General features: G+C 41.3%; 1 protein-coding gene and 2 long non-coding RNA genes across 4 annotated transcripts in view; 2 read left to right on the forward strand and 1 right to left on the reverse strand.

The window, feature by feature from the left end:
• Nucleotides 1-12727, forward strand: part of LOC123504171 — a 60224-nt gene extending 47497 nt beyond the window's left edge. Inside the window, exons 3-4 of one of the 2 annotated variants that reach the window (XR_006674731.1) lie at nt 10145-10228; nt 12335-12727. This is a non-coding gene — a long non-coding RNA (uncharacterized LOC123504171). Of the gene's footprint in view, nt 1-9315; nt 9518-10144; nt 10229-12334 lie in introns of those variants that run through there. The other variant, XR_006674730.1, reaches the window with a different exon arrangement.
• Nucleotides 12728-12941: 214 nt separating this feature from the next.
• LOC123504170 overlaps nt 12942-25000 on the reverse strand; it is a 36441-nt gene continuing 24382 nt past the window's right edge. The window contains exons 3-5 of the long non-coding RNA XR_006674729.1: nt 15689-15789; nt 14589-14661; nt 12942-13503 (exon numbers count right to left, since the gene is read on the reverse strand). This is a non-coding gene — a long non-coding RNA (uncharacterized LOC123504170). The remainder of the gene's footprint in view (nt 13504-14588; nt 14662-15688; nt 15790-25000) is intronic.
• LOC123504169 (peritrophin-48-like) lies at nt 20468-22442 on the forward strand. The gene is made up of 2 exons (XM_045254507.1): nt 20468-20601; nt 20909-22442. The coding sequence occupies exons 1-2, from the start codon at nt 20539-20541 to the stop codon at nt 22019-22021; spliced, it is 1176 nt and encodes a 391-aa protein (XP_045110442.1). The 5' UTR covers nt 20468-20538; the 3' UTR covers nt 22022-22442.

A 25000-nucleotide genomic window follows, 5' to 3' on the forward strand; every position in this document is an offset into this window, starting at 1 on the left:
GTATTAAGGTGTGTCATGCATAGAAAAAAAGTCGCAATATATTTTGTGACGTTGTGTACACTTGTGGGTTTTTTTCCATGCAGGTTGAGAAATAACTGTTTATTCGAGTTACACATTCATACGAACGAGTATTTCATGTTGTTTCATACTTTTATTTAGATATTTCCTGTGTTCACTTGCAAAAGTGTTGTAAAGATGAGAATGACCTTATTAATATGATGAAATATAATCTAAAGATATGAACATATGATTCCTGTTCATAATGAGAATAATGTGTAAGAATAATCATGTTAATGCCATATTACGTAATATAGTATTCACTCTTGCTGTCGCTAGGGAATCAATCTCTTACGAATCTTAAAGGGTTACAACAAAAGCAAGAAACATAATGAAAGTTAACACAAGTATATTCACTACGATAATGCAGGTTCAGATATGGAATGAGGAAGCTGTCATATGTAAATGAACAAAAGGAGCGTGGAAGAAATGTATCCACCGTTACTTAACGAGAAAAAGTGTAATGAGGATGGTGGGCGGCAGCGGCAATGAGTGTGTGGGCAACAATTCGCAGGGTGACTAATGTTACAGCGCACATCATTTACGGCAGACTCCCTCAGCGGCCACAATTCACCTGACACTCGTTATTACTCACCTTAATGACAAGTGAGTCACTTTATTCGCCCCTAATTATGGCTAACTGAGTTTATAATTAGCGTGAAGCGTGCAACGCGGCGCGCTGAGCTGTTCCTGCCACGCTCACTTTAGCTAAATTATAAAGTACACAAGTACATAACTTGACATGAACCTGTGACGTGAGCAACTTGCAAGATTGTTTGGCACCAACCTTCTCCACGGCCTTTATTGATCAGACACAGAATGTATATAACACTGTGCATAGTATTGACAGTATAAATTTTAATTTGTTTATGTAAACTTTGAAAAGTGTGTGTGTGTGTGTGTGTGTGTGTGTGTGTGTGTGTGTGTGTGTGTGTGTGTGTGTGCGTGTATGTGTGTGTGTGTTCGTGTGTGTGTATGCGCGTGTGTGCGCGTGAATGTGAGCGTGTGCATATACACATACGTGTGCATGTATTTGTGTGTGCGCGCTCCCTTAAGTTCGGTTAGGTGTATTAGTAGTGGGATTAATAGGTGTGTTATTAGGATAGCAATGGTAGTGGTGATGGTTATATCAGTGGCATAATTTGTATAGAATACATCATCAGGCTAATAGGTTAAAAAGAGCATTGAACACATCATACAAATGGAAAATAAAAATCCATATCATACGGTATAATAATCCAGAATTTTTTTTTATATTATATTCCATTTTTACGATGTGCTCCATGCTATTTTGAGTCTTTTAGCCTGATGATGCCTTCTGCGAATATGAAACGTTGCAATAAATGAAGAAGGAAATCTGGTGCATCCCTTATAGTTATAATGAATTAACTCTGCATCTCTCTGCTTGTCTGTATCTTTAATCTTGTTTATAATCTGAACCGTTTCAAAGAAGGAATACCAAGATGCTTCATTAAATAGATTGGCTTCTCTCTGTTCTTCCGCTTTCATTATCCTATTGAAAACGGCATGAGCAAGGTTTTTTTTTTTGTGTGTGTGCCACTTCTCTGATAGATTAAAAAAGAAATGCCAGGAATGTATGCGTTGTGATATTTTTTAATCAAGGAATTCATTTAAAGGAGTTTTAGTCGGAAAGAAAAATGGAAGGAAAAGACATTGAAAATAAGATTAATGTAGGGAAAGAAAGTAAGAAAAGCAGACGGAGGAGGAGAAAAAAGGCAAGGGAGAAGAGAAGGGTTTAGGGAGAAGGGGAGGGAAAGGGTGGCAAAAAGGACAGAAGTGTGTTGGGCAGGCATTGAGCGGAGCTAATAGGTTAATCAATACTCGCCTGGCAAGGACTTGCTCTCATTACCCACCACAGCCTCATTACCGCCCGCCGATAATGGGGAAAGGTGAAACGTATACTTACCTGCTGGTCCTCGTTGTTACACCACCTCGCTGAACAGAATCACCTCTTATTGGTCCCATTACATGCACAAATCGTTCCTTCATTTTTTGTCAAGTTATCTGCCGAGGAAGACAGGCAAATTTAGCTCAAACAAACCACCTGTGTATAGATTGTTATTCTAGTGTGTTATAATGGCGGTATGTTGATTAATGGAGTACCCGTGCCACACTTTTACTGCCTGCCTGTGGTGTTTTGGGATGTTCCTCAGTCTCTTACAAATTTCAGAACAGTACAAATTGTTGTTGTTATATTGTATATTGTCATGGGAGAGAAATTATGGTGTTAAAATCTATTGGTAATGAGCAGACTGTAGTTATGAGAAAAGATACGTCGTTTATAACTTCGCTAATATTTTTTTTCATTCTTTATATATATATATATATATATATATATATATATATATATATATATATATATATATATATATATATATATATATATATATATATATATATATATATATAACACTTCATATTTCACGAATCAGAGGAACTGATAATAATAACTAGAATATTAGTGATATATATGATGTGCTTGAGGACGAAGTGTCATACTAGAATGCGCTGCAAACTTTAGGAGACTGCTAATGAAGGCTCGTATTTCGACATGAGTGAAGAGGATAACGATGCGAAACTATACCGTGAAGAGACACGTGTATATAGCAAAGTCTTGATCCACCCAAAGTTCATAAACCTCCCTCGTTGGAGAAGAGAACCGTAACCTCCATGTATAAGCGGCGATCATTATCAGTTTGATACCAATCCATGAAAATAAGTTGCATATGAATGTATTTTTTAAATTTAATCAAACTAATGAATGGCTTTGTGAGCAGCTAGTTGTCATCCTCATATATTCTCTCTCTCTCTCTCTCTCTCTCTCTCTCTCTCTCTCTCTCTCTCTCTCTCTCTCTCTCTCTCTCTCTCTCTCTCTCCACCAAAGTGCCAACGTGCATGCAAGAGAGGAGATTCACATTCAAAAAGATATAATCCAACGAGGATGCGGGGTTGGAGGGAAAAAACAAACAAACCCTGACAAGGATCCACATAAAGAAACGTGTATCCAAAGCAACAGACACAAAAGTATGCCATGATAAAAATATGCAGTAATGCCGTTTATAAAAAAAAATAAGACCACGAAGCACAGAAAGAAAGAGTAATATGTTCGAAAGGTATTGAGAAAAATTTCTTGACATGAATATATGCCTTTGTTGAGGTAGAGAAAGGGATAGTGTTGCAGCGAAATATAGCAAAATATGCATTGAAAAAGACGGTACAGCATAGGGAGAGAAAATATATGGGGAGAGTGTGACTGAAGAGAGAAAAGCCAATATTTCAACATATCCCCTGCCAACACCACCCAAGGTTATACTTTGTGAAAAATGAATAATCAGGAAAATTTCTGTCCTTAACGTCTTCTCTCGTGATGATTAATGTACTGACCGTAAATAAATAAGGATTTTATTATTATTATCATTACTATTATTATTATTATTATTATCATTATTATTATTATTATCATTATTATTATTATTATTGCTATTTTTATTTATTTATTTTTAGAGAGAGATAGACTGAGACTGGAAGGAAGGCCGAAAATTGAGAAACGTAGTAAGAATAGAAGAATAAGTAGAATGAATAAATTAAGATAAAGGCGAATGTAGAATACTGGAGAGAACATCAATAAGGCACGTGGAACTATTGTGTTTTGTTTTGGCGGAATGAGACGGCAAAACAAACGCGGAGGAACGAGGGGAGGTACGCTTGATCAAGGAGTAAGGAAAGAAGGAAGGCAGAGTGCACAGTTTCCAGGTCAGACTTCAGGTGATGTCTTGAAATTCTCCCTGACTAACGAAGGAAACTTGTGAGAGAGAGAGAGAGAGAGAGAGAGAGAGAGAGAGAGAGAGAGAGAGAGAGAGAGAGAGAGAGAGAGAGAGAGAGAGAGAGAGAGAGAGAGAGAGAGAGAGAGAGAGAGAGAGAGAGAGAGAGAGAGAGAGAGAGAGAGAGAGAGAGAGAGAGAGAGAGAGAGAGAGAGAGAGAGAGAGAGAGAGAGAGAGAGAGAGAGAGAGAGAGAGAGAGAGAGAGAGAGAGAGAGAGAGAGAGAGAGAGAGAGAGAGAGAGAGAGAGAGAGAGAGAGAGAGAGAGAGAGAGAGAGAGAGAGAGAGAGAGAGAGAGAGAGAGAGAGAGAGAGAGAGAGAGAGAGAGAGAGAGAGAGAGAGAGAGAGAGAGAGAGAGAGAGAGAGAATGAATATGCTGAGCTGTGGACCAAAGAATACATTCCCTTTCAGCTTCTCGAAACTGTTTAATAAGTTTTCTTTCCTAGTGTTTACGAGCCTCGTTTTTCTCTTTCTCCGGGTCTTTTCTCGTCAACGGTGTGTGTGTGTGTGTGTGTGTGTGTGTGTGTGTGTGTGTGTGTGTGTGTGTTTTCTCCTTGTTACACTCCAGCATATGTGCAATTTTAATTAAGTAATTTGCGTACAGTCCATCTTTGTTCAGTAAAATTCTTATCCTGACAAAAGTTCCACGTTCTATTGTACTGTGGAAACAAAAAAGAAACAACGACAGCAATTCACGAGAAACAGTACGTTTGAAGCAATCGCTCGGCTTACTTGTTCTCTCTCTCTCTCTCTCTCTCTCTCTCTCTCTCTCTCTCTCTCTCTCTCTCTCTCTCTCTCTCTCTCTCTCTCTCTCTCTCTCTCTCTCTCTCTCTCTCTCTCTCTCTCTCTCTCTCTCTCTCTCTCTCTCTCTCTCTCTAAGGGCATTCTCTCTCTCTCTCTCTCTCTCCTCCTCCTCCTCCTCTCCTCTCCTCCTCCTCCTCCTCCTCCTCCTCCTCCTCCTCCTCCTCTCTATTCACCGCATCTTTTCTCTAGGGACTCTCATGTTGTCGTCTTTGCGCGTTTCGTCGTTTCCTGCACAGGATGTAAACACGGCAGCAAATAATCCCAGCCTTAGAAAAAAATAAAAAATAAAAAAGCAGCTTCAAGGAGATTTTTTTTCGACCGAGTGAATGAATTTTCTGAAAGATTAACGATGTTCGGTGATTTATTGTCCCTCTTCGGAAGCTGGTGACCGTTTTTTTTTTTTTCTTCTTCGTTCTTTCTCTTCTCAGTGTTTCTCCTTTTACTGTCTCTGCGCACTATCTTAACTTACACAATACGATACTGAGAATGTCTGACGTACATTCACGCCTACTAATTTCCCTATAGCCATTTTGGAAGCCAGAATCAAGTCCACTCAGTTACGGGCTTTCACTCCAACAAGCCACCACCTTTGCGTCTTCCCACCACACGTATTCTATTCTGTAAATGCTATTCGTAACCATTCAAGCAGCCTTGTGTGGGGAGTAGAGGAGATGGCTTAATCGAGCTAACACCCACAGCTGACTGGCCTTAACTCCGGCATACTAACTAGGGAGAAGTTAGTATGCGTGAGTAGAAAACACGATAAGACTGTTTTTAACTTTTTTTATTGGGAAAGGAAATGTTTTAGTCCATGTAAATGTTTGAAATTAAGAAACATGTATGAATTTCATAAGACAAAGGGCTGTTTGTCTTATGAAATTCATTTCGTTATCACAATCTGTACACAAATGGCAAACATAATAAAGAAAAAGTGTTTAAAGTGTTTAAAGTGAGTATAGGAAGGAATATATTGACACTTTTATTATTATGACTGGGAATGTTTAACCCATATAGATGCTTTAAATGAAGATATGTAAAATAGTAAGGAATATGTTGACATTGGAATTGACTGCATTGTACTTTTAGTTTTTTTTTATTTATTATGAGTAAAAAGAAAATGTTTAGCCTATGTAAATGTTTCAAATTGAGAAATATGTAGAGTAAGGAATATGTTGACATCTTTATTGTTATGACTGTATTGTACTTTCATTACAGTAGAAAGAATGTTTTTTTTATAGGTTTTATAATTTAGTATCCGCTTTTGTCCATCACATGACGCAGATCAGTGTGTTTGGGAATTTAAAGTAATCCATCATGAACGATAGTAGTAATAGTAGTGGTAGTAGTAGTAGTAGTAGTAATAGTAGTAGTAATAGTAGTAGTAGTTGTTATTTTTGTATTATTGTTACTACAACTTTTGTGTTCAACTACTGCCCTCTCTCTCTCTCTCTCTCTCTCTCTCTCTCTCTCTCTCTCGCTATTCTTATTTAACAAACCGGAATACTCCAGCTCCTTTCACTTGCTCACATGCGCCACTCCATTGTACCCAACACCATCAATCACTCTCGCCTCGTCATCCTCCGCCAATTATTCACTCCCTTTCACAATACCCTTGTATTTTCAAAGCTAATTTTCCACCATCTCATATCGGCCTTATTTACGTTTTCTTTTTTCACCGCCTTTTTCTGCTCTATATATTCTGCAGTTGTTAGTTATCTCTGACGTGCGAGTAGTATGTGTGTGTGTGTGTGTGTGTGTGTGTGTGTGTGTGTGTGTGTGTGTGTGTTTCAGGATTACATATATATGCGCTTAATTAAGTCATTCTATTGTACGTATAAATCATCAATCTCTGCCTCTCCTCGTTCGACCACCACCTGTCTTGCCTGACCTAGGCTCTCTTTACACCAAGACAAGCTCACCTTTAAAATTTCTTATAATTCATGATACACAATTTTATTTCTTTTGTCAATGTTTTCGTATTTACTTCACTACATTTTATTTTGATTTCCACTTCCTAAAATATCTTCCCTCAGAGCCTTTTTGTACATGTAAATACTGATAGCGCAAAGAGGTTGATGAATTACTGTGACTTTTAATGAATAATCACATTGCCATTTTCTCCACTTTCTGTATTTTTGGTTAATACATAAAAGAAAATGTGAACGAGACCACAACTACTGAACTCTGGTTATGTAAAAGTATTTCCCATAAACTTTTCACTTGATAGTCTCGATTGCAGACAGCTTTTCCTTTTATTTTTATTTTCTTTTTTAATCTAGCGTGTCACGTCAGATCCAACTTCACTTTTTATAAACCATCTGATATTCTGGGTGTTGGAAGAGTAATGTAACTTTTCATCGATCTTTCTGACGGTGCTTTAACTCGTTCTTTCATTCTGATTCTTGCTTCCCGCCATCAAGATATTTAAGGACACCGACATGCTGTTCTGAACACTTTTGTACTCTTTTTCTTTTCGTTTTGTGTAGAAAAATATGAAAGTAGAAAAAGAAAAATGAATAAATAGATAAATAAAACACAATAGAAATACTAAGTACTTACATGAATAAGGATTAAAACGTTTTTGTTGACGTATTCATATAAGCTTTAGTTTGTGCTCACGACTGTGCAGTTAAAATGCTAAAAAGGAACTATTCGTCTGTTCATCGACTCATCAACTTTGTCGAAACATTGTGAAACGAGGAAAGTTAATGGACTTCATCAATTAATGGTTCTCACGGCACGTTAACTGTGTACCGAACACAAAGCTCCTACAAACTAAACACTTGGATTAAGCGAAACAAGCGTCAAGACTTAATTTTTTATGCCATTTGACCGTAAAGGGAACGTGTCACTAAGCTGTGAGGTGAAGGGGGTAGCTGGTGATATTTTGGCTGAAGTTGTGGCCACATACTTCAAGTCGACAAAAAAAAAAAAGATCGCTATAGCACTTATAACCGCTTTAGCTAATTTCATGCCTTGAGATAATGTTCTTTAAATGACTGCAAGTTACTTAGAGTGCGTCAAAGTAACTTACAGAAATCGGTGTTATAGGTCATGCTGCCCTCCACTGAACGAGATAAAGTGCAAATACGACAAGCAAACTGAAAGCAGAATATTTTAGATTTGACACCGATTTTGATATTCTGTCTAACCGCGTTGTCATCTAGCAATGTGAATTCTCGTACCATGTAATCTTAACCCCTTCAGTAGTAAGACTCAGTTTTGCCTTGAAATTTGAGCACGATTAGACCATTTTATTAACATTAGGAAGGATCTGTGGAAGTCAGAAGATTAATGGCTACAATCTTCACTATTTTAATCCACCACATAAGTTTCTGAAGCTATATAGTCACCAAATAGTAACCAGAATGAATATGGAAACGCGTCATGGTACTTAAAGGGTTTAATCGTTCATACAGAGTTCTGAGGGATTATCTTTTATTTTTCCAAGAGTGCATCACAGAGATTTGGAGCATAGGTGCGCTTTAAATTCATCCACTGTTGCGTGTGACGGTGATATATGAGATGTCAGTTACCCGCCTTCCTCAGCGATTGTGCCTCATCCACTGGGCGCCGCACGGTAGTTGATCCTCGGATGAAATGTCCCTGTTGATCACCACTGCACTGTTTGTCCCCGAAATGAAATAAGTAATTGATTGAACAAAGTGATTGGGAAGGAGAGCACGAGATGGTAATTGTTGCTGCTGAGAAAGGAAAGCAGACACTCTCTCTCTCTCTCTCTCTCTCTCTCTCTCTCTCTCTCTCTCTCTCTCTCTCTCTCTCTCTCTCTCTCTCTCTCTCTCATTAATGGCGGTGTTTAATGCGCATGAGGCTCTACAGTTTCGTTCAAATAATGGCACACGCATAACGAGTGAGCCGAGTAGCGCACCGGCGGGGAAAAATACTGAATAGATTTTGCAGATTATGTGGAAATGTGAATCGTACTTATCAGAACGTTTCTCCATTCTTTTGCTTTCATTTTACTTTTAGTTCTTGATAGTGTGCGAATTTTTCATTTTGTTTCATTTAGTAGATAACATGGACTTGATCTTATCAGTTTTTTTTTTTCTCTTATAACCTTTTTCTTTCTTATTTCCTCCCATGCAGCCTCTCATTTTGATTTTCTTTCCTTCCTTTTCTTTCTTTTCGTGTTTCCACTAATCTATTTTCCATCTTTTCTTCTTCCCATCTCTCTCTTTCCCTCTCACTCCATCAATACATCAATCACTTCCCCATCCTTTTCTCCCCTTCTCATCTCTTAGGTCCCTTTCATCTCCACAAAGAAGAGACCATTCCCTCTCCTCTGTATTTCCTTTTTTCACGCTTTTCTTCACTGACCCCGCCCACCTCCTCTTCGTTATTAACAGGCAACCGCATTTCCACCTCCAGACACTCATATTACACCACCACCACCGACTCAGCCTCCCACCATCCAAACACGTTCCTTCAAACACTAGAAATAGAAAAATAAGGAACATATATTGAGCAACGTATTGATGTAAAGAATATTTCACTTGTGTTAGAATGCATATGAAGCTCTGAAATGTACAGCACAGTGAAGACCAACTGGGAATTTAGAATTATTCAATGATTAAGATTGTTTTTTTCTTGGCAGAGTCTTCCAACCATCGAAAATATCCAGGTATGCAGTGAAAGCCAGATGTTGGTCTCGGGGCATCTGAAGTACTCTCGACAGTAGAAGAGGAGAAGGAGGAAGAGGAGGAGTAGGAGGAGGAGGAGAGGTAGGAAGCATGGGAAAAGGAAGAAGAGGAGAAGGCTAAACAAGAGTACGAATTAAAAAGAAAACTAAGAAACCTGAAAAGAAAAAAAAATAGGAAACAACAAAATAGAACAAAGGTAAGGAACAAAGTCATTTCAGAACAATGTAAAGATGTAAAAGGAATGAAAAAAGCGGCAAGGAAGACAGGGAGAAAGCTAAGAACAAAAGTTATGATTGTGCAAAAAAGCTTTTCCTTTTCTGAAAAGAAATAATTAAAATATAAGAGAAAAAATACCGTAAAAATGGACTTGAGAGGAGCAGTATGGTGATGGAGAGATGAGGAGGAGCTGTTCGTGGAAAAAGGAAGGAAAGGAGGAGTGTTGGGGGCGAGCTGTAAATAAGAGGCTCGGGCTCACACAAAGGCAGACCACCTCCAGCCTCTTGATGGTGGTGGTGGTGGTGGTGGTGGTGGTGAAGGTGGTGATGGTGGTGGTCGATGAGGTGAGGTGAGGTGGTGGGAATCAGATAACGTAAGGCATTCTTCATAATCCGTAACTGCAGCACTCGGGAAACTCAGGAGTTTTTAGATTTCTTGGTTAGATGTCTATAAGATGGATAAAGTCACGTTCGGAGATTCATATTTGTGTCTTTCATATTTAGTGAGTAAAGGCTGGCCAAGAGGAAAAAATATATATAAAAATAACAATAATATTTTCCTCAACAGATTGTGCAGAATGGCTTCTTTCACATTGGGCGATCTGGTTCGGCTGAGATCTTGATCCTCTTGTCTTGAAGTGCACAAGTCAAGGTAAGACTGGTAAACAATCAGGCGCAGTCTTACTCTTACGTTTTGACCATCTACATTATTCTCTATTGATTTATCTCTTACACTGATTTTTTTTTTTTATTGACATTTCTTACGTTTTTTTTTTCTATTGACTTATTTTTTTTCTTTTTTTTTTCTCTCCTAACTGTTTGGTTCCTTCCCATCCTCTTATCATTTTCCTTCTCTGCTCTAGACCACCTTTCCTCTATACACCGGTCATTTTTATTTTCACATCCCTAGCTTTCTTATTTTCCTCTTCCCAATCTTTCTTTGTCAACTTCTCATCCTTCCTTTCGGCTTTTCTCTCTTTAACTTCTCTCTTCCTTCCTCCTTCCTGATCTTCCATTTTCAGTGTTCCTTCCACCTTCCTTCCCTTGCTTCCCTTCTCTTCAGACCCTTTCCTCTCCCTTGCCTCTCCCTTGCCTCTCCCTGCGCCTTACCTCGTCATTTGCTGCGGGGCTTGCCGGAAGGGAGAGGGACATCGGAAGCACCTGCCATGCAAATGAGCAGCTCGCCTTCATGCACTCTCCCCTTTCTCTGATTATATTTATGCATTCATTTTTTTATTCATTTTTTTGGCGGTGCTGACAGGAGGCTCTCTCTCTCTCTCTCTCTCTCTCGCTCTCGCTCTCGCTCTCGCTCTCGCTCTCGCTCTCTCTCGCTCTCGCTCTTGCTCTCGTTCCTATCCCCTTTCTACTTTCTTTGGTTTTCCCTTCACCAACACCGCCCTTTACATTTTCTATGAAGGCATTTTCTTTATCATCTTCCTGCTTCTCTTTCGCATTCCCCTCCTTCCCTGTTCGCTCCTGTTCCTCTTTACTCTCTCAAATACCATTCCCTTCTTAACCCCGCCTTGTTGCCTTGGTTCTTCCTGCTTCATTCTTTCCCTTCCCTTATCCTTCTATACATTCTCCGTTTCTAATACTGCTTCGCTTGCAAGAGATGCCCGTTCTTCTTTTTATTTCCATTAGTCACTGCTTAAATGATTTCCCAGTTGATTACCGCCTTGTTTATTTAAATGTTGTTGTACTGTTGGTATTTTGAAGGAATAGTGAGGTATGTTATTAATGTTTAGTGTAACTGTGTGTGTGTGTGTGTGTGTGTGTGTGTGTGTGTGTGTGTGTGTGTGTGTGTGTGTGTGTGTGTGTGTGTGTGTGTGTGTGTGCGTGTGCGTGTGCGTGCGTGTGTGTGTGTGTGTGTGTGTGTGTTTATATACCAGCTTTTTGTGGTACGTAAACGTTCCTTTACAATAAACCGCCACCACACAAGGCTTTCTTCTTCCTCTCACCCCTATTTTGTCCAACACTTTAATGCAAGAGTTAACCAGTACTCTCAGTCATTCATACCTTTCTCTGGTAAACTCTGGAACTCCTTGCCAGCTTCTGTATTTCTTTTTATCTTCTCACGACTTAACTATTTGTAAGAGGAAGGTTTCAAGACATTTGCCCCTCACTTTTTGGCTAACTCTTATTGTTCGTGAAGGGAACTGACAATTAAGTTGATCTTCTCTTTTTTTGTTGTTGTTGTACTTGGCTTGCCTTTCCCTCTTACATAAAAAAAATTGCCTTTCCCTCTTACATAAAAAAAAAAACACTAAGCTCTGTACATCAGCAACACTAAGCCCTGTACATCAGCATACACCACTGTCATTTTAAGCCTTGACGTTATCGCACCCTCCACTGCACACAACTGCCCACATCAGACACCCACTCCACCACTCCACCCGCTGCACTGTACTCAACTAATACCGAGTCTCCTAAATCATAATTCTCGCACCACTCGGGAGTCGTCCCTTCCACCGAAATACTATATTATACAAGATACAAGTTCCCGTCTCTCTCTCTCTCTCTCTCTCTCTCTCTCTCTCTCTCTCTCTCTCTCTCTCTCTCTCTCTCTCTCTCTCTCTCTCTCTCTCTCTCTCTCTCTCTCTCTCTCTCTCTCTCTCTCTCTCTACCTTGCCCTCTCTTCTCCTTTCCTTTCTTTATTTATCTATACTGGTGCTTTATGATGCCTATATAGACGTCATTGCATTAAACGGGTTAGACGTTAGAGTATAAGGATTATATCTATTTATTTTCTGTTTTCCAGTTTGCAAGAGCCAAAACAGTGGAAGTTGCAACCCCCGGATGGATAAGCTTCTAGAGTCCAGGACTGAAAAGGCTGCTGGGGGAGTGTCACGACTACCATCTGTTATTGCTACAGCTAGATGAGGAGTGGGAAGCCTTCAAAGCCAGTGCTATCATCAAATGAACCAGCTTCCTGCGCCTCCCTAGGACGTTCAACAGCTTCTTGAGTGCACCATTGGACTATCTCGTTCTGCTTTCCCAGCCAACACTACTGAGAAGTGATCCACAAATGGCCTACTGAAGAGGATAGAGAAAATGTCAAATGAACAGCATAAAGATGTGTATTTAATGAAAAAAAAGCATGAAATGATAAAAAAAAACTACCTAAAATGAAAAAAAAAACCTAAAATGTAGAGATGTGTATTTTTAATGAAAAAAAAAGCATGAAATGATAAAAAAAACTACCTAAAATGAGAAAAAAAAACCTAAAATGTAGCAAAAACTGAAAAAAGATCCACAAAAAGGGCAAAAAAATGTCCCATAAAACTGTACTAAGTCAAAAATACTCCGGAGAGTGTCCGGAGACTTTTGTAATAGAGAGGTGTAGCAATTATCAAATTAAAAGAGTGTTCCCACAAAGTCTTTTATTTCATAAGTTACAAATTCTCTTCAACAGAATCTCCGGACGGTCTTCGGAGTATTTTCGACTTATACAGTTTTTTAGGTACATTTTTACCCTTTTTTAGGGATTTCTCGCAGTATTTTTTTACATTTTTATAGCAAAATGTAGTTTTTTGGTACATTCTCGGATTTTTTTAACAATTAATTTTACATTTTTATCGCTATTCTCAGTTTTGGGTACATTTCAAACTTTTTTTTACAATTATTTTTTTTCTTTTACAACTTTTAGATATATATTTCTTGCCATTTGGTGACCACTTTCTTCATCAGCAAGCATCCCAAGAAGCTGTCGAATCCAGACCACGGTTTCTTCTGCGAAATGCTTTCATTGTCCTCCTCAGTAGTGTGCTAGGGCGTCCAGAGGCTGCTGGTCCAATTGGTGATCAGAGGACAGTTTCTTATGCTACTGGAGCCTCACGTTGTCCTATCCAGCGGTGAGCTAGGGAGGGCACCCATCATCACACCTAAGCAGAAAGTGCTGGTGATGCACTTTCTTGCCCCATCTAAAACCTATTGAGGAAGACAAAAATACAGATTAGTCAGTGTCTCCATTTATGAAAATGTAGATTCTCAAAATCAAATAAACCAGCTTTAAAATATATATTGTTTTTACTATTCCAACAACCCTGTCCTCTCATCACAGTAGAGAGAGTAGAGAGAGAGAGAGAGAGAGAGAGAGAGAGAGAGAGAGAGAGAGAGAGAGAGAGAGAGAGAGAGAGAGAGAGAGAGAGAGAGAGAGAGAGAGAGAGAGAGAGAGAGAGAGAGAGAGAGAGAGAGAGAGAGAGAGAGAGAGAGAGAGAGAGAGAGAGAGAGAGAGAGAGAGAGAGAGAGAGAGAGAGAGAGAGAGAATTAGCTTCCATTCGATATGTAACGCCATTCTAATTCAGCTAATCATTCGCAGATCTTCCCAATCTTTTAATGCATCTTCTGGGAAATATTGATTCTGCTGCAAGTTTCCTTCTGTCACGGAGCGCTTCAAGACGGACATGGCCTGAAGATTGATTATCACATTCATGAGAGAAAAATTGTGCTGATTACGAAAGATGAGTAAAGAGGAAATGTGAATGCACTACAAGGAGTGAGCTGCTAAAGAAGTAACTAAATGTTCATACAAAAATCATAAAAGTCACTACAAGGAGAAAAAAATTAAATAGACATCTCCTATCCAGTATTAGAGGTAATTAGTGAGAAGCTCGTGTCTGCACACTTAGTGAGTGACTAAGGCTGCAATTAGATCTTCAAGTCATGAGGGTCACATATCTTGTTACTTCACCATTTTCATTGACGGTCACCATGACTATAAGGAGGCACCTCTTGCAAAATTCATAAAAAGCTTAAATGAAATTGTTTTATATTGTATTAAACATAAAATTGGGAAATACTGATGGCTTTGAAATTGCTATAAATTCCTCACCTTCAACTTCTTTCACACTGAAAAGTATTATGGACTGTTTTCACTTAAACATTATAATTACCATTATTAGGTCTTATCATTAATAGTGGAGTTGCCTACTGCATTATTAAGTCTTATCATTAATAGTGGAGTTGCCTACTGATCTCCCTTTTTACCACGTATGGATAAAAATATAACTCACCAAGATCTCTCTAGATTCATGGTCTGTCCGTTTCCTCTGTTCATCTTGAAATCAAACCTGGGTTTTTCAATTCCTGCAAGAGATATAAAAGAAAGTAAGTACCATCGCTTGAGAAGATCTTATAGCTTAGAAATCAAAGCCACTTGGGTTCCTGAGACGATCACACTTCATACTTATTATACTCATCAATATGGATGTGGTGTAAATGTTTACTGTGCAGCCTAATGGTTTAGGACTTTTTCAACAAGTGATTTCAAGTCTAGTGATGGAAACAATCCTGAGTTTCATGACATGAATAATGACATTGAACTAACAACTTTTGCCACTTTTTTTTTTTTACCGGAAGTACATAAATATCACTCTAGTCAAGTTGATCTGCCCTTAATTATTCCTTCCATTTCTGTCCCATCCCCGGCATAAACACAACACATCCTATTCAGCGACCCAGCAAACCCAGGATCCCTCAAGTGTTTGCCGACGAGTCGCCTCAAAGACCACTTTTCGATAGCGAACGTCAGTTGTCTGCACCAGATGACGTTCTGTTGAACTTCTTGCTCTAAGATTACGCCTCACGTAAACACACACACACACACACACACACACACACACACACACACACACACGAGTATATCACATTCATTGAAATATTGTAATCTCTGTAGCATCCATTTTTGTTTGAGCTGCCGAGTGTCTGCCCCATACATCATTGCTGATCTTGCAGCTGTCTTGTACGCCTTGCCCTTCATTCTCCTCCTAATACTTTGATCACACAGCCCTCTCAATACTTTTTCTTTCCTTTTTTCCGTCTGGGCTGCTTCTGTTCCCAGCTCTCCATCTGTCACTGTTGATCCCAGGTATTTACACTTTTCTGTTCTGTGAGATCCCTCCCTTTGTAGCCAGACTTCCTTGTAGAGCGTTTGTTCGTTAAGGCTTAAAATATTCTTTTCCCAACTGCTGATCCACTGGCAACTTTTTCACTGCCCTCCTCTACTTCTACAGTTTCCTTTCCACCATTTCTTTATAGGTGGCACAAGTTAAAAATGTTATGCAGTAATGTTCAGTCATCTATTGATTCTCGTCAAGTGTTATTAACTACTAACCATACTTTATCACCATCAGGAATGTAGGACAGTAAAGATGATGGTTCCTCTTCATCCTCAGTTCCATCGAGCCTTCTCCATTACCTCATCATTCCTGGAGGCTGCGAACACAAATTTATAGTCACAAGATGTCCTCTCTTACCGAGTGATTAGACAATATCTTGCTCCACTTCTGTAAAATATAAACTGCATGTTATTTTGTTCCTCTCACTTACACTTGCTACTAGTGATTTTTTTTTTTTAGCTTCCTTTTACTTTACTATTCCTGACACGCATCTCTAATTCTGTTTACAATTGAAATATTAGAAAATTAAAGAAAAGCTCTCCCCTTCCTTCTCTCCCTAAATTGGTTCTCCATACAGAAAGAAAGGAAGTGGTATAGGGCCGCCTTAAAAATTTGCGTCCCTTCTTTGAATTTGTTTACGTAGTTAATCAAGGAGAGAGAAGGACTCATCGTTTCTTGTTTGATGCATTTTAACATGTTTTTAGTCGTGCCAGTGAGTAGATATCCATGGGTAGATGAAAACGTGAATATAAAGAACAATTAAATAAGTACGTAAGTAAGAACATAATAAAGTGAATAAGTGAGCAAATGAGTGAATGAGATAAATATATAAAAAATCAAATTAGGTACTTTTTTCTTTACTATCTCCAATACATGTTTTATTTTTGTTTCCAATTGAAATATATTAGGACAGTTAAAGAAAATAACCCTTTCTTCCCGCAATTGGTTATATACATAGGAAGAAATACAAACAGCGCATAAAGGCACCATAACTAAAAACTCTCGTCCCTTCTCCAAAGCCTTGCCCTCCTCTCCGCGTACCGGCGATCCCTATGCCACTAAGGAAAACAAGGCACGGGCTGCATGACTGGCTCGTGATGGCGTGGTAGTGCCATGTCACTTAAAGCTGACCGCCTCAGCTGCACAACCATCGTCGCGCGCTAGCCACCGCTCAGCCCACACTGTACATAAAGATGGGCGCACAGCTGGGATACGTGGATAAGCACTGATGGATTAGAGAGAGATGCAGAGAGAGAGAGAGAGAGAGAGAGAGAGAGAGAGAGAGAGAGAGAGAGAGAGAGAGAGAGAGAGAGAGAGAGAGAGAGAGAGAGAGAGAGAGAGAGAGAGAGAGAGAGAGAGAGAGAGAGAGAGAGAGAGAGAGAGAGAGAGAGAGAGAGAGAGAGAGAGAGAGAGAGAGAGAGAGAGAGAGAGAGAGAGAGAGAGAGAGAGAAATTTTTCTTTCCTTTTGTGTTACTGACCAAGTTCCCTAACCGACTGGCTGATTGGGTGGCAAGCTAATTGGCCACGTGACTGATGGACTGCTTTACTGCCTGAATATCTGACTGCTTATTTAGTTGACTGTTTGACCGACTGGATGGCTGTAAGTCTGGTTGGGTCTGCCTCACTGGATGATGGGTCATAAAAATGGATTCATGAAAATAGGGTTAACTGTTCATCCTTGAAAATACCATTCATAACTTACATTTCATCCAATTTACTACTATTCCTCCGCCACGTAGTTAGAAAAAATGTCGCCCTCGCTGCTTGTACCTTTAGTTTTATGTACAAAAATGTGTAATGCGTTTCCTTCCCGAGTCTTAGTCTCTGGTTTACTCTCCGTGTTAATTCCTCCCTTATGCAGTGCGTCAACCATTAATCTCTCTCACATGGCGCTCCCCTCTCCCAAGAGCCTACCGGTGCCTCAGTTTTACAGATGGCGTCTGCTCAGGTAGTAGTTTCCTGCCGCTGCGCCCCACTGTCCTCTTCACCTGCTTTAATGTTCCTTCACTCCATCCTACATAATCTTATCTGCTTCCCTAGAGACTACCAACATCTTTCAAGTTCTACACTGGTGACATGGCTGACTGTTTTATTCTGATATTAATGCATGACTAGGATGTTGCTTAGTATATGTTAGAAAATCAAAGGAGACATTTATAATGAAAAGCATGAATATCTAGGTCCAGTTTTGTCATATCAATATTACCTATATATTATAAGTGTTTTTCCTCCCACAGTTATTAGCCAATTACTATTCTGTTCGTTTTCCTGAGAGAGAGAGAGAGAGAGAGAGAGAGAGAGAGAGAGAGAATTATAGATATCATTTTTTTTTCAGGCCAGTCTTATAAGGCGTACCAACTATAAAGCCATTCTAATTAAACACTAAGCTAGGAAAGGACCTCATATAAATGACCCTTCACACAAGTGTCTCTGAAGGCGCGCATTCTCTCTCTCTCTCTCTCTCTCTCTCTCTCTCTCTCTCTCTCTCTCTCTCTCTCATTGTCTTACCTTGAGAGAGAGAGAGAGAGAGAGAGAGAGAGAGAGAGAGAGAGAGAGAGAGAGAGAGAGAGAGAGAGAGAGAGAGAGAGAGAGAGAGAGAGAGAGAGAGAGAGAGAGAGAGAGAGAGAGAGAGAGAGAGAGAGAGAGAGAGAGAGAGAGAGAGAGAGTGTGTGTGTGTGTGTGGGGGGGGGGGGGGGTAGGGGAGTGGTGCGGTCCGCGTCGTAACTCATCTTCCTACAAACCAGTAAGTGACGTCTCGTCCTCCTTTACCACCTCGTGTGTTGTGCCTCCCTCCATCTCCTGCCGTCTATACCAAACCTTCCTGTTTTTTTTTTGTTTTTTTTGCTTTTTTGCCCAAGTTTTTCTCCTTTCTCTTGTGCCTTGGGCCTCCCCCAGGCCTGGGTCAACGTTCCCCGCGGATCGGAGACAAATATCGGCGATGTCCCAGGGCGGCTATTATTGGTCTTCTCTTCAACACCCTGCACATCCAGGCCTTCTCTGACCGAAGCCGTTATCGGAAATGATAGCATCACTTTCACCGATATTTAATTTTATTAAATTATTTATTTGTGAATTTGCTAGCAAGAAGTGAAGCACACTGATCTTTATGGTTGTTCTGCTGTTTTACAGTTAAATGCAATGATGCTACTTACAAGTTCACTAAAACACACTTCATTCATAGTTTTAAAATAAGTTTGTTTATTGTCCTCTGTTACTTTTTGTGAATGTGGACTCTCAATCCACCAACAAGCAAACGGTAAAATCCTATCAGCTAAACAATGCGCGCGCACGCGCGCACACACACACACACACACACACACACACACACACACACACACACACACACACACACACACACACACATCGCGTAGTGTAGTGGTTGTAGCACGCTCGACTCACAATCGAGAGGGCCGGGTTCGAATCCCGGTAAGCGGCGAGGCAAATGGGAAAACCTCTTAATGTGTGGCCCCTGTTCACCTAGCAGTAAATAGGTACGGGATGTAACTCGAGGGGTTGTGGCCTCGCTTTCCCGGTGTGTGGAGTGTGTTGATGTGGTCTCAGTCCTACCCGAAGATCGGTCTATGAGCTCTGAGCTCGCTCCGTAATGGGGAAGACTGGCTGGGTGACCAGCAGGGGACCGAGGAGAAGGTGAATTGTACACACACACACACACACACCCGGTAGCTCAGTGGTTAGAGCGCTGGCTTCACAAGCCAGAGGACCGGGGTTCGATTCCCCGGCCGGGTGGAGATATTTGGGTGTGTCTCCTTTCACGTGTAGCCCCTGTTCACCTAGCAGTGAGTAGGTACGAGATATAAATCGAGGAGTTGTGACCTTGTTGTCCCGGTGTGTGGTGTGTGCCTGGTCTCAGGCCTATCCGAAGATCGGAAATAATGAGCTCTGAGCTTATTCCGTAGGGTAACGTCTGGTAACGTTAGAGACCGCAGCAGATCAAACAGTGAAACACACACATATATATATATATATATATATATATATATATATATATATATATATATATATATATATATATATATATATATATATATATATTTTCATAATTTTGGTGAGATATCAGAGACTCCCCTTCGTCGCCCAGCAAATATGTTGAAGAACTCGCTCGCTTCACGCTGGCTGCGCAGATCCCAGATAGATCACTCCTAAGCCTCTCTCACTTTAACATACACACCCTCCTTCTTTACCCTCCACTCCCTCTTTTACAATTTCCTCGGACTGCTTTTGTTGACCGATTTCTTCTACCCGTGTTGGGTTCTCTCGGTACTTTATTGTATTCTTGTGTTGTTGTTTTGTTTCCCTCTTCCCACACTCCATCCATATTTCTCTTTCTGCCACTCATCTCATTTTTTTCTTTAAGGAATACATTCTCTCTCTCTCTCTCTCTCTCTCTCTCTCTCTCTCTCTCTCTCTCTCTCTCTCTCTCTCTCTCTCTTTCTATTAATAATAATAGTAATAATGATAATAACAATAATATTAATTGTATTAATAATAATAATTGTATTGATAATAATAATAGTAATAATAATGATAATAAAAATAACAATGACGCTAATGACAGTAATAATAATAGAATGAATGCACAATACACTGTCTCTTCGTCCACCAAGCTTTCCCCGTCTTCCTGTCCTCGCCTTCTCTTATCTTTCCTTCCCAAGCATCACCTGTTGCGCCTCCACGGCCCCCACCAACCGCCAATCATCACCCCAACCCCCACCTGCATCTCTTCCCACACAACTGACAAACAACTCCGTGAATCATTGTTATCATCACCACTTTTTAAGAATTGGCCAGTTCTCGGGATATGTGTGTGTGTGTGTGTGTGTGTTGTCGGATGTGTGTGTGTGTGTGTGTGTGTGTGTGTGTGTGTGTGTGTGTGTGTGTGTGTGTGTGTGTGTGTGTGTGTGTGTGTGTGTGTGTGTGTGTGTGTGTGTGTGTGTGTGTGTGTGTGTGTGTGTGTGTGTGTGTGTGTGTGTGTGTGTGTGTGTGTGTGTGTGTGTGTGTGTGTGTGTGTGTGTGTGTGTGTGTGTTATAAAGCAGTGCTGTGTTTATGTATTATCAGTCACTCCAACTAGCCAACATGAACACACACCTTGTGACAATCGCTTTGCTGGTGAGTTATTACTACTACTACAACTACTACAACTACTACTACTACTAATCATCATTATTATTATTATAATAATAATATTAATAGCACTGCTGCTGCTACTATAGTGGTAGTAATATACAGCATAAGCGATTGTGGGGGAGATTTTTTCGGTTCTATTGATCAAAAAAAATTTACATTATCAATTGCAGAAATACTCTTGAGAATCCTGGTAATTAACTCTGTGGGCTTTGAAAATTGTCCTGGTGAGAGAATGAAGATTTTCTGAATACGGTCCGCGGACACACACCTATACTTCTCTCCCTTACAGGTGTTCAGCGTCGCTGCCCTAGACAGGTGTATCCCAGACTGCACGGGTGTTGAACCTGGTCTGGCTGTGCCGGATCCGTGGAATTGTACACAGTACTACTACTGTCTGAATGATGAGGTACCAACGGGAACCTCACATAGCTGCGACACAGGGGATCACTTCGACCCTTCTGTCAGCCTGTGTGTGGCAGGCTCGCAGTGCCAGCCAATCTGCGCACCGTGTCAACCAGATTGTAAGGGCCACTCCGAAGGCGATTTTGTAGAGGATCCAGTGGATTGCACGAAATTCTATGTGTGCGTGCATGAAGACGAGCCATCTCAACACCCAATAGCGTGTGAACCTCCTACGGGCGTGTTTGACCCTGTGAATGGCTTATGTATCTCCGGTGACACGTGCGTTTCTTCCTGTGGCGGGGAAACGTGCCATCTTCGCTGCAGAGGTAACCAGGACCTCGTCGCCAACCCAGAGAATTGCAGGGAATACTTCCAGTGTGACAGCAACCTCGACCTGCAGGGACCCATGACGTGTCCCAGCGAGAGGCCTTACTTCGACGGGTGGAACTGTGTGGAGGACAGCTGGAAGTGCTGCACCCCTGAGTGCTCCCCCTATTGCCACACCGGCGACGTGCAAATCATTGACCCCTACGACTGCACCAAGTACTATATATGCTCTGGAGAAGGGCCCGCCCATGAGGCGAACCACCACTCCTGCCCACACGGCGAGACCTTCCAGTCTTCCTCCAGCAATTGTAAGGCAGGAGCACCTTGCCTTACCCTCTGTGGCAACCATCCTTCATTTACCACCACCACCAGCTCCACCACCTTCATCTGCAGCACCTTCCCTGACTCAACGTCCACAACGCCCGAGTCCACCACAACCAGCACAACCACCACAACCACTGACCCGGACTGCGTTGCCTCCATCAACTGTCCCGACAAAGGGAACTACCGCATGTGCGAGTACTGCAATGCGGGATACTTCAAATGCAACGCAGCAGGCCAGGTCGGGGTAGCTACTGTGTGTGATCCTGGATTTCTCTTCAACACGGACCACAACTACCCGTTCTGCGTGGAAGCTGCCGAGTGCCCTTACACGCCTCCACCCTTCCCCTAACTCGCCCTCTGACTACGTGGCAATGATTAACATATCACCAAATCAAATTTTCCTTAGTCACAACCCTAAACACTGTAAAGTCATCCTTTCTTTACTCAAATTATACAAACTCGGCATTGCAGAAAAATCATGATTCTTTTATTCTCGTGTGTGCTCGTGAAGACTCACAGTGCCTATAGTAGTGTGTTGCTGCCTGTCACAATGAAGGATCACATCTCAGCACCACTGTTCTGTTACTCTATTGTTAACTACTTCTTTGTAATGCTTACCTATATAAAAGAATGAATGTTAAATCATACTTTCATACTTTTATCTAGTCATTATTATTTTCACCTAATTAAAAGTTTTTACTCTATCCTTGGCCAGTCTTTTCTACGTATTAAAAAACATATATAAAAACGATATAAAAGATAAAATTCAATAGTTTCTGATTTTCCTTTCTCATAACGTGTGTATGTGCATCGCAAAGCAAGGAAATGTGCATATGGATATATCATTTATAGCCGTCTGTGTGTGTGTGTGTGTGTGTGTGTTTCACGTTTGATCTGCTGCAGTCTCTGACGAGATAGCCAGACGTTACCCTACGGAACGAGCTCAGAGCTCATTATTTCCGATCTTGGGATAGGCCTGAGACCAGGCACACACCACACACCGGGACAACAAGGTCACAACTCCTCGATTTACATCCCGTACCTACTCACTACTAGGTGAACAGGGGCTACACGTGAAAGGAGACACACCCAAATATCTCCACCCCGCCGGGGAATCGAAACCCGGTCCTCTGGCTTGTGAAGCCAGCGCTCTAACCACTGAACTACCGGGCGTGTGTGTGTGTGTGTGTGTTTCACTGTATGATCTGCTGCAGTCTCTGACGAGACAGCCAGACGTTACCCTACGGAACGAGCTCAGAGCTCATTATTTCCGATCTTCGGATAGGCCTGAGACCAGGCACACACCACACACCGGGACAACAAGGTCACATCCCCTCGATTTACATCCCGTACCTACTCACTGCTAGGTGAACAGGGGCTACACGTGAAGGGAGACACACCCAAATATCTCCACCCGGCCGGGGAATCGAACCCCGGTCCTCTGGCTTGTGAAGCCAGCGCTCTAACCACTGAGCTACCGGGCTGTGTGTGTGTGTGTGTGTGTGTGTGTGTGTGTGTGTGTGTGTGTGTGTGTGTGTGTGTGTGTGTGTGTGTGTGTGTGTGTGTGTGTGTGTGTGTGTGTGTGTGTGTGTGTGTGTTCTGGTTAGGGGCACCTGGTAAACACACACACAAAGTTCTGTTAAAGTCTTAAGTGTATAGGAGAGTTCAAACAGTGTGGGTACACTTGCTGTAATAACAAAGCCAGATAGAAAGTCCAGAATAGTAGCGAATGAAAGTGACCGCGATGCTGAAATGAAGCACACAACACCACTATAGTGTGTGTGTGTGTGTGTGTGTGTGTGTGTGTGTGTGTGTGTGTGTGTGTGTGTGTGTGTGTGTGTGTGTTTACACTGTTCTCTTTCTCGACGCAAGATAACAACAACAATAACAATAACAATAATAACGATGAAGAATAATGAGATAAAAAGAAGACAATTAGGATGATGATGATGATGACGAAGACGAACAACAATAGCAACAACAACAAAAACAAAAATAATAAAGATAATAACAAAGACGCAGAGGAAGTAGAATAAAACAAAGATAAGAAACATGTGTGCACTTTCACACACACAACATATACATTTAAAAGAAATTACTATCAACACCCGCTCATCCACCCATACACACACACACACACACACACACACACACACACACACACACACACACACACACACACACACACACACACATTTTTGGAGAGCTTTTTACATATAGTTAACATCAATTATTAAACTGCTCATCCATTACAGCATTCTTTCTTGTTGCACTTGCCAATATCATCAATTCGTGGTTTTATCTCTCTCTCTCTCTCTCTCTCTCTCTCTCTCTCTCTCTCTCTCTCTCTCTCTCTCTCTCTCTCTCTCTCTCTCTCTCTCTCTCTCTCTCTCTCTCTCTCTCTCTCTCTCTCTCTCTCTCTCTCTCTCTCTCTCTCTCTCTCTCTCTCTCTCTCTCTCTCTCTCTCTCTCTCTCTCTCTCTCTCTCTCTCTCTCTCTCTCTCTCTCTCTCTCTCTCTCTCTCTCTCTCTCTCTCTCTCTCTCTCTCTCTCTCTCTCTCTCTCTCTCTCTCTCTCTCTCTCTCTCTCTCTCTCTCTCTCTCTCTCTCTCTCTCTCTCTCTCTCTCTCTCTCTCTCTCTCTCTCTCTCTCTCTCTCTCTCTCTCTCTCTCTCTCTCTCTCTCTCTCTCTCTCTCTCTCTCTCTCTCTCTCTCTCTCTCTCTCTCTCTCTCTCTCTCTCTCTCTCTCTCTCTCTCTCTCTCTTCCTTTGCCGTCTCATCACAACCCTCCCCACACTGTGTTCCCTTCCTCTGGCTCTCCTGCATTTAACATCCTCCTCCCTTAGATCCCAAAACATCATGAATGTGCTAATGTGGACCATGAGATCTTCAAAGGGCAAAGGCAGATGGCCAGTCCTTGAGGGATAGGAGACCGGGAACAAGACCACGCAAATGTTACAAGGAGTCTTCGATTAAGGTGAACTTATGGAGAAAGGCCTGTATTTCGTAGCTAGAAGGCTTATGTTAGCAGTCGTCCTTCAGATAACTATTTCCTCTTATTCAATGACACTCGACTGCTCCTCTCTTGTACACTGTACATCTTCGGTCTGCCCTTTACTGGAAACTGGAAAATTCACGTCTCATCTGAAGCTAGAGCAGATTCTATGAAGGCTACTGCAAATAAAGTGGACCAAGTAATTCAATCACTTTTCAACTTTTCCCAACGTTTGCCGAGGCGTCACGCGTTCCCCACAGCGTACCATAGGTGAGACGCAGATCCCGTGAACCCTTTGCTTGACAGTCGCTTTTGTGTTTGGAAAGTCGCATGTAAT

Source organism: Portunus trituberculatus, chromosome 15 (assembly GCF_017591435.1).
Source record: "Portunus trituberculatus isolate SZX2019 chromosome 15, ASM1759143v1, whole genome shotgun sequence".
Classification (NCBI taxonomy): Eukaryota; Metazoa; Arthropoda; class Malacostraca; order Decapoda; family Portunidae; genus Portunus; species Portunus trituberculatus.

Bases quoted from the DNA above. Each gene is read 5' to 3' on its own strand.
- LOC123504169 (XM_045254507.1), top strand. From the start codon at position 20,539: ATGTATTATCAGTCACTCCAACTAGCCAACATGAACACACACCTTGTG. The intron at 20,602-20,908 runs GTGAGTTATTAC...TCTCCCTTACAG, and splicing joins TTGTGACAATCGCTTTGCTG to GTGTTCAGCGTCGCTGCCCT.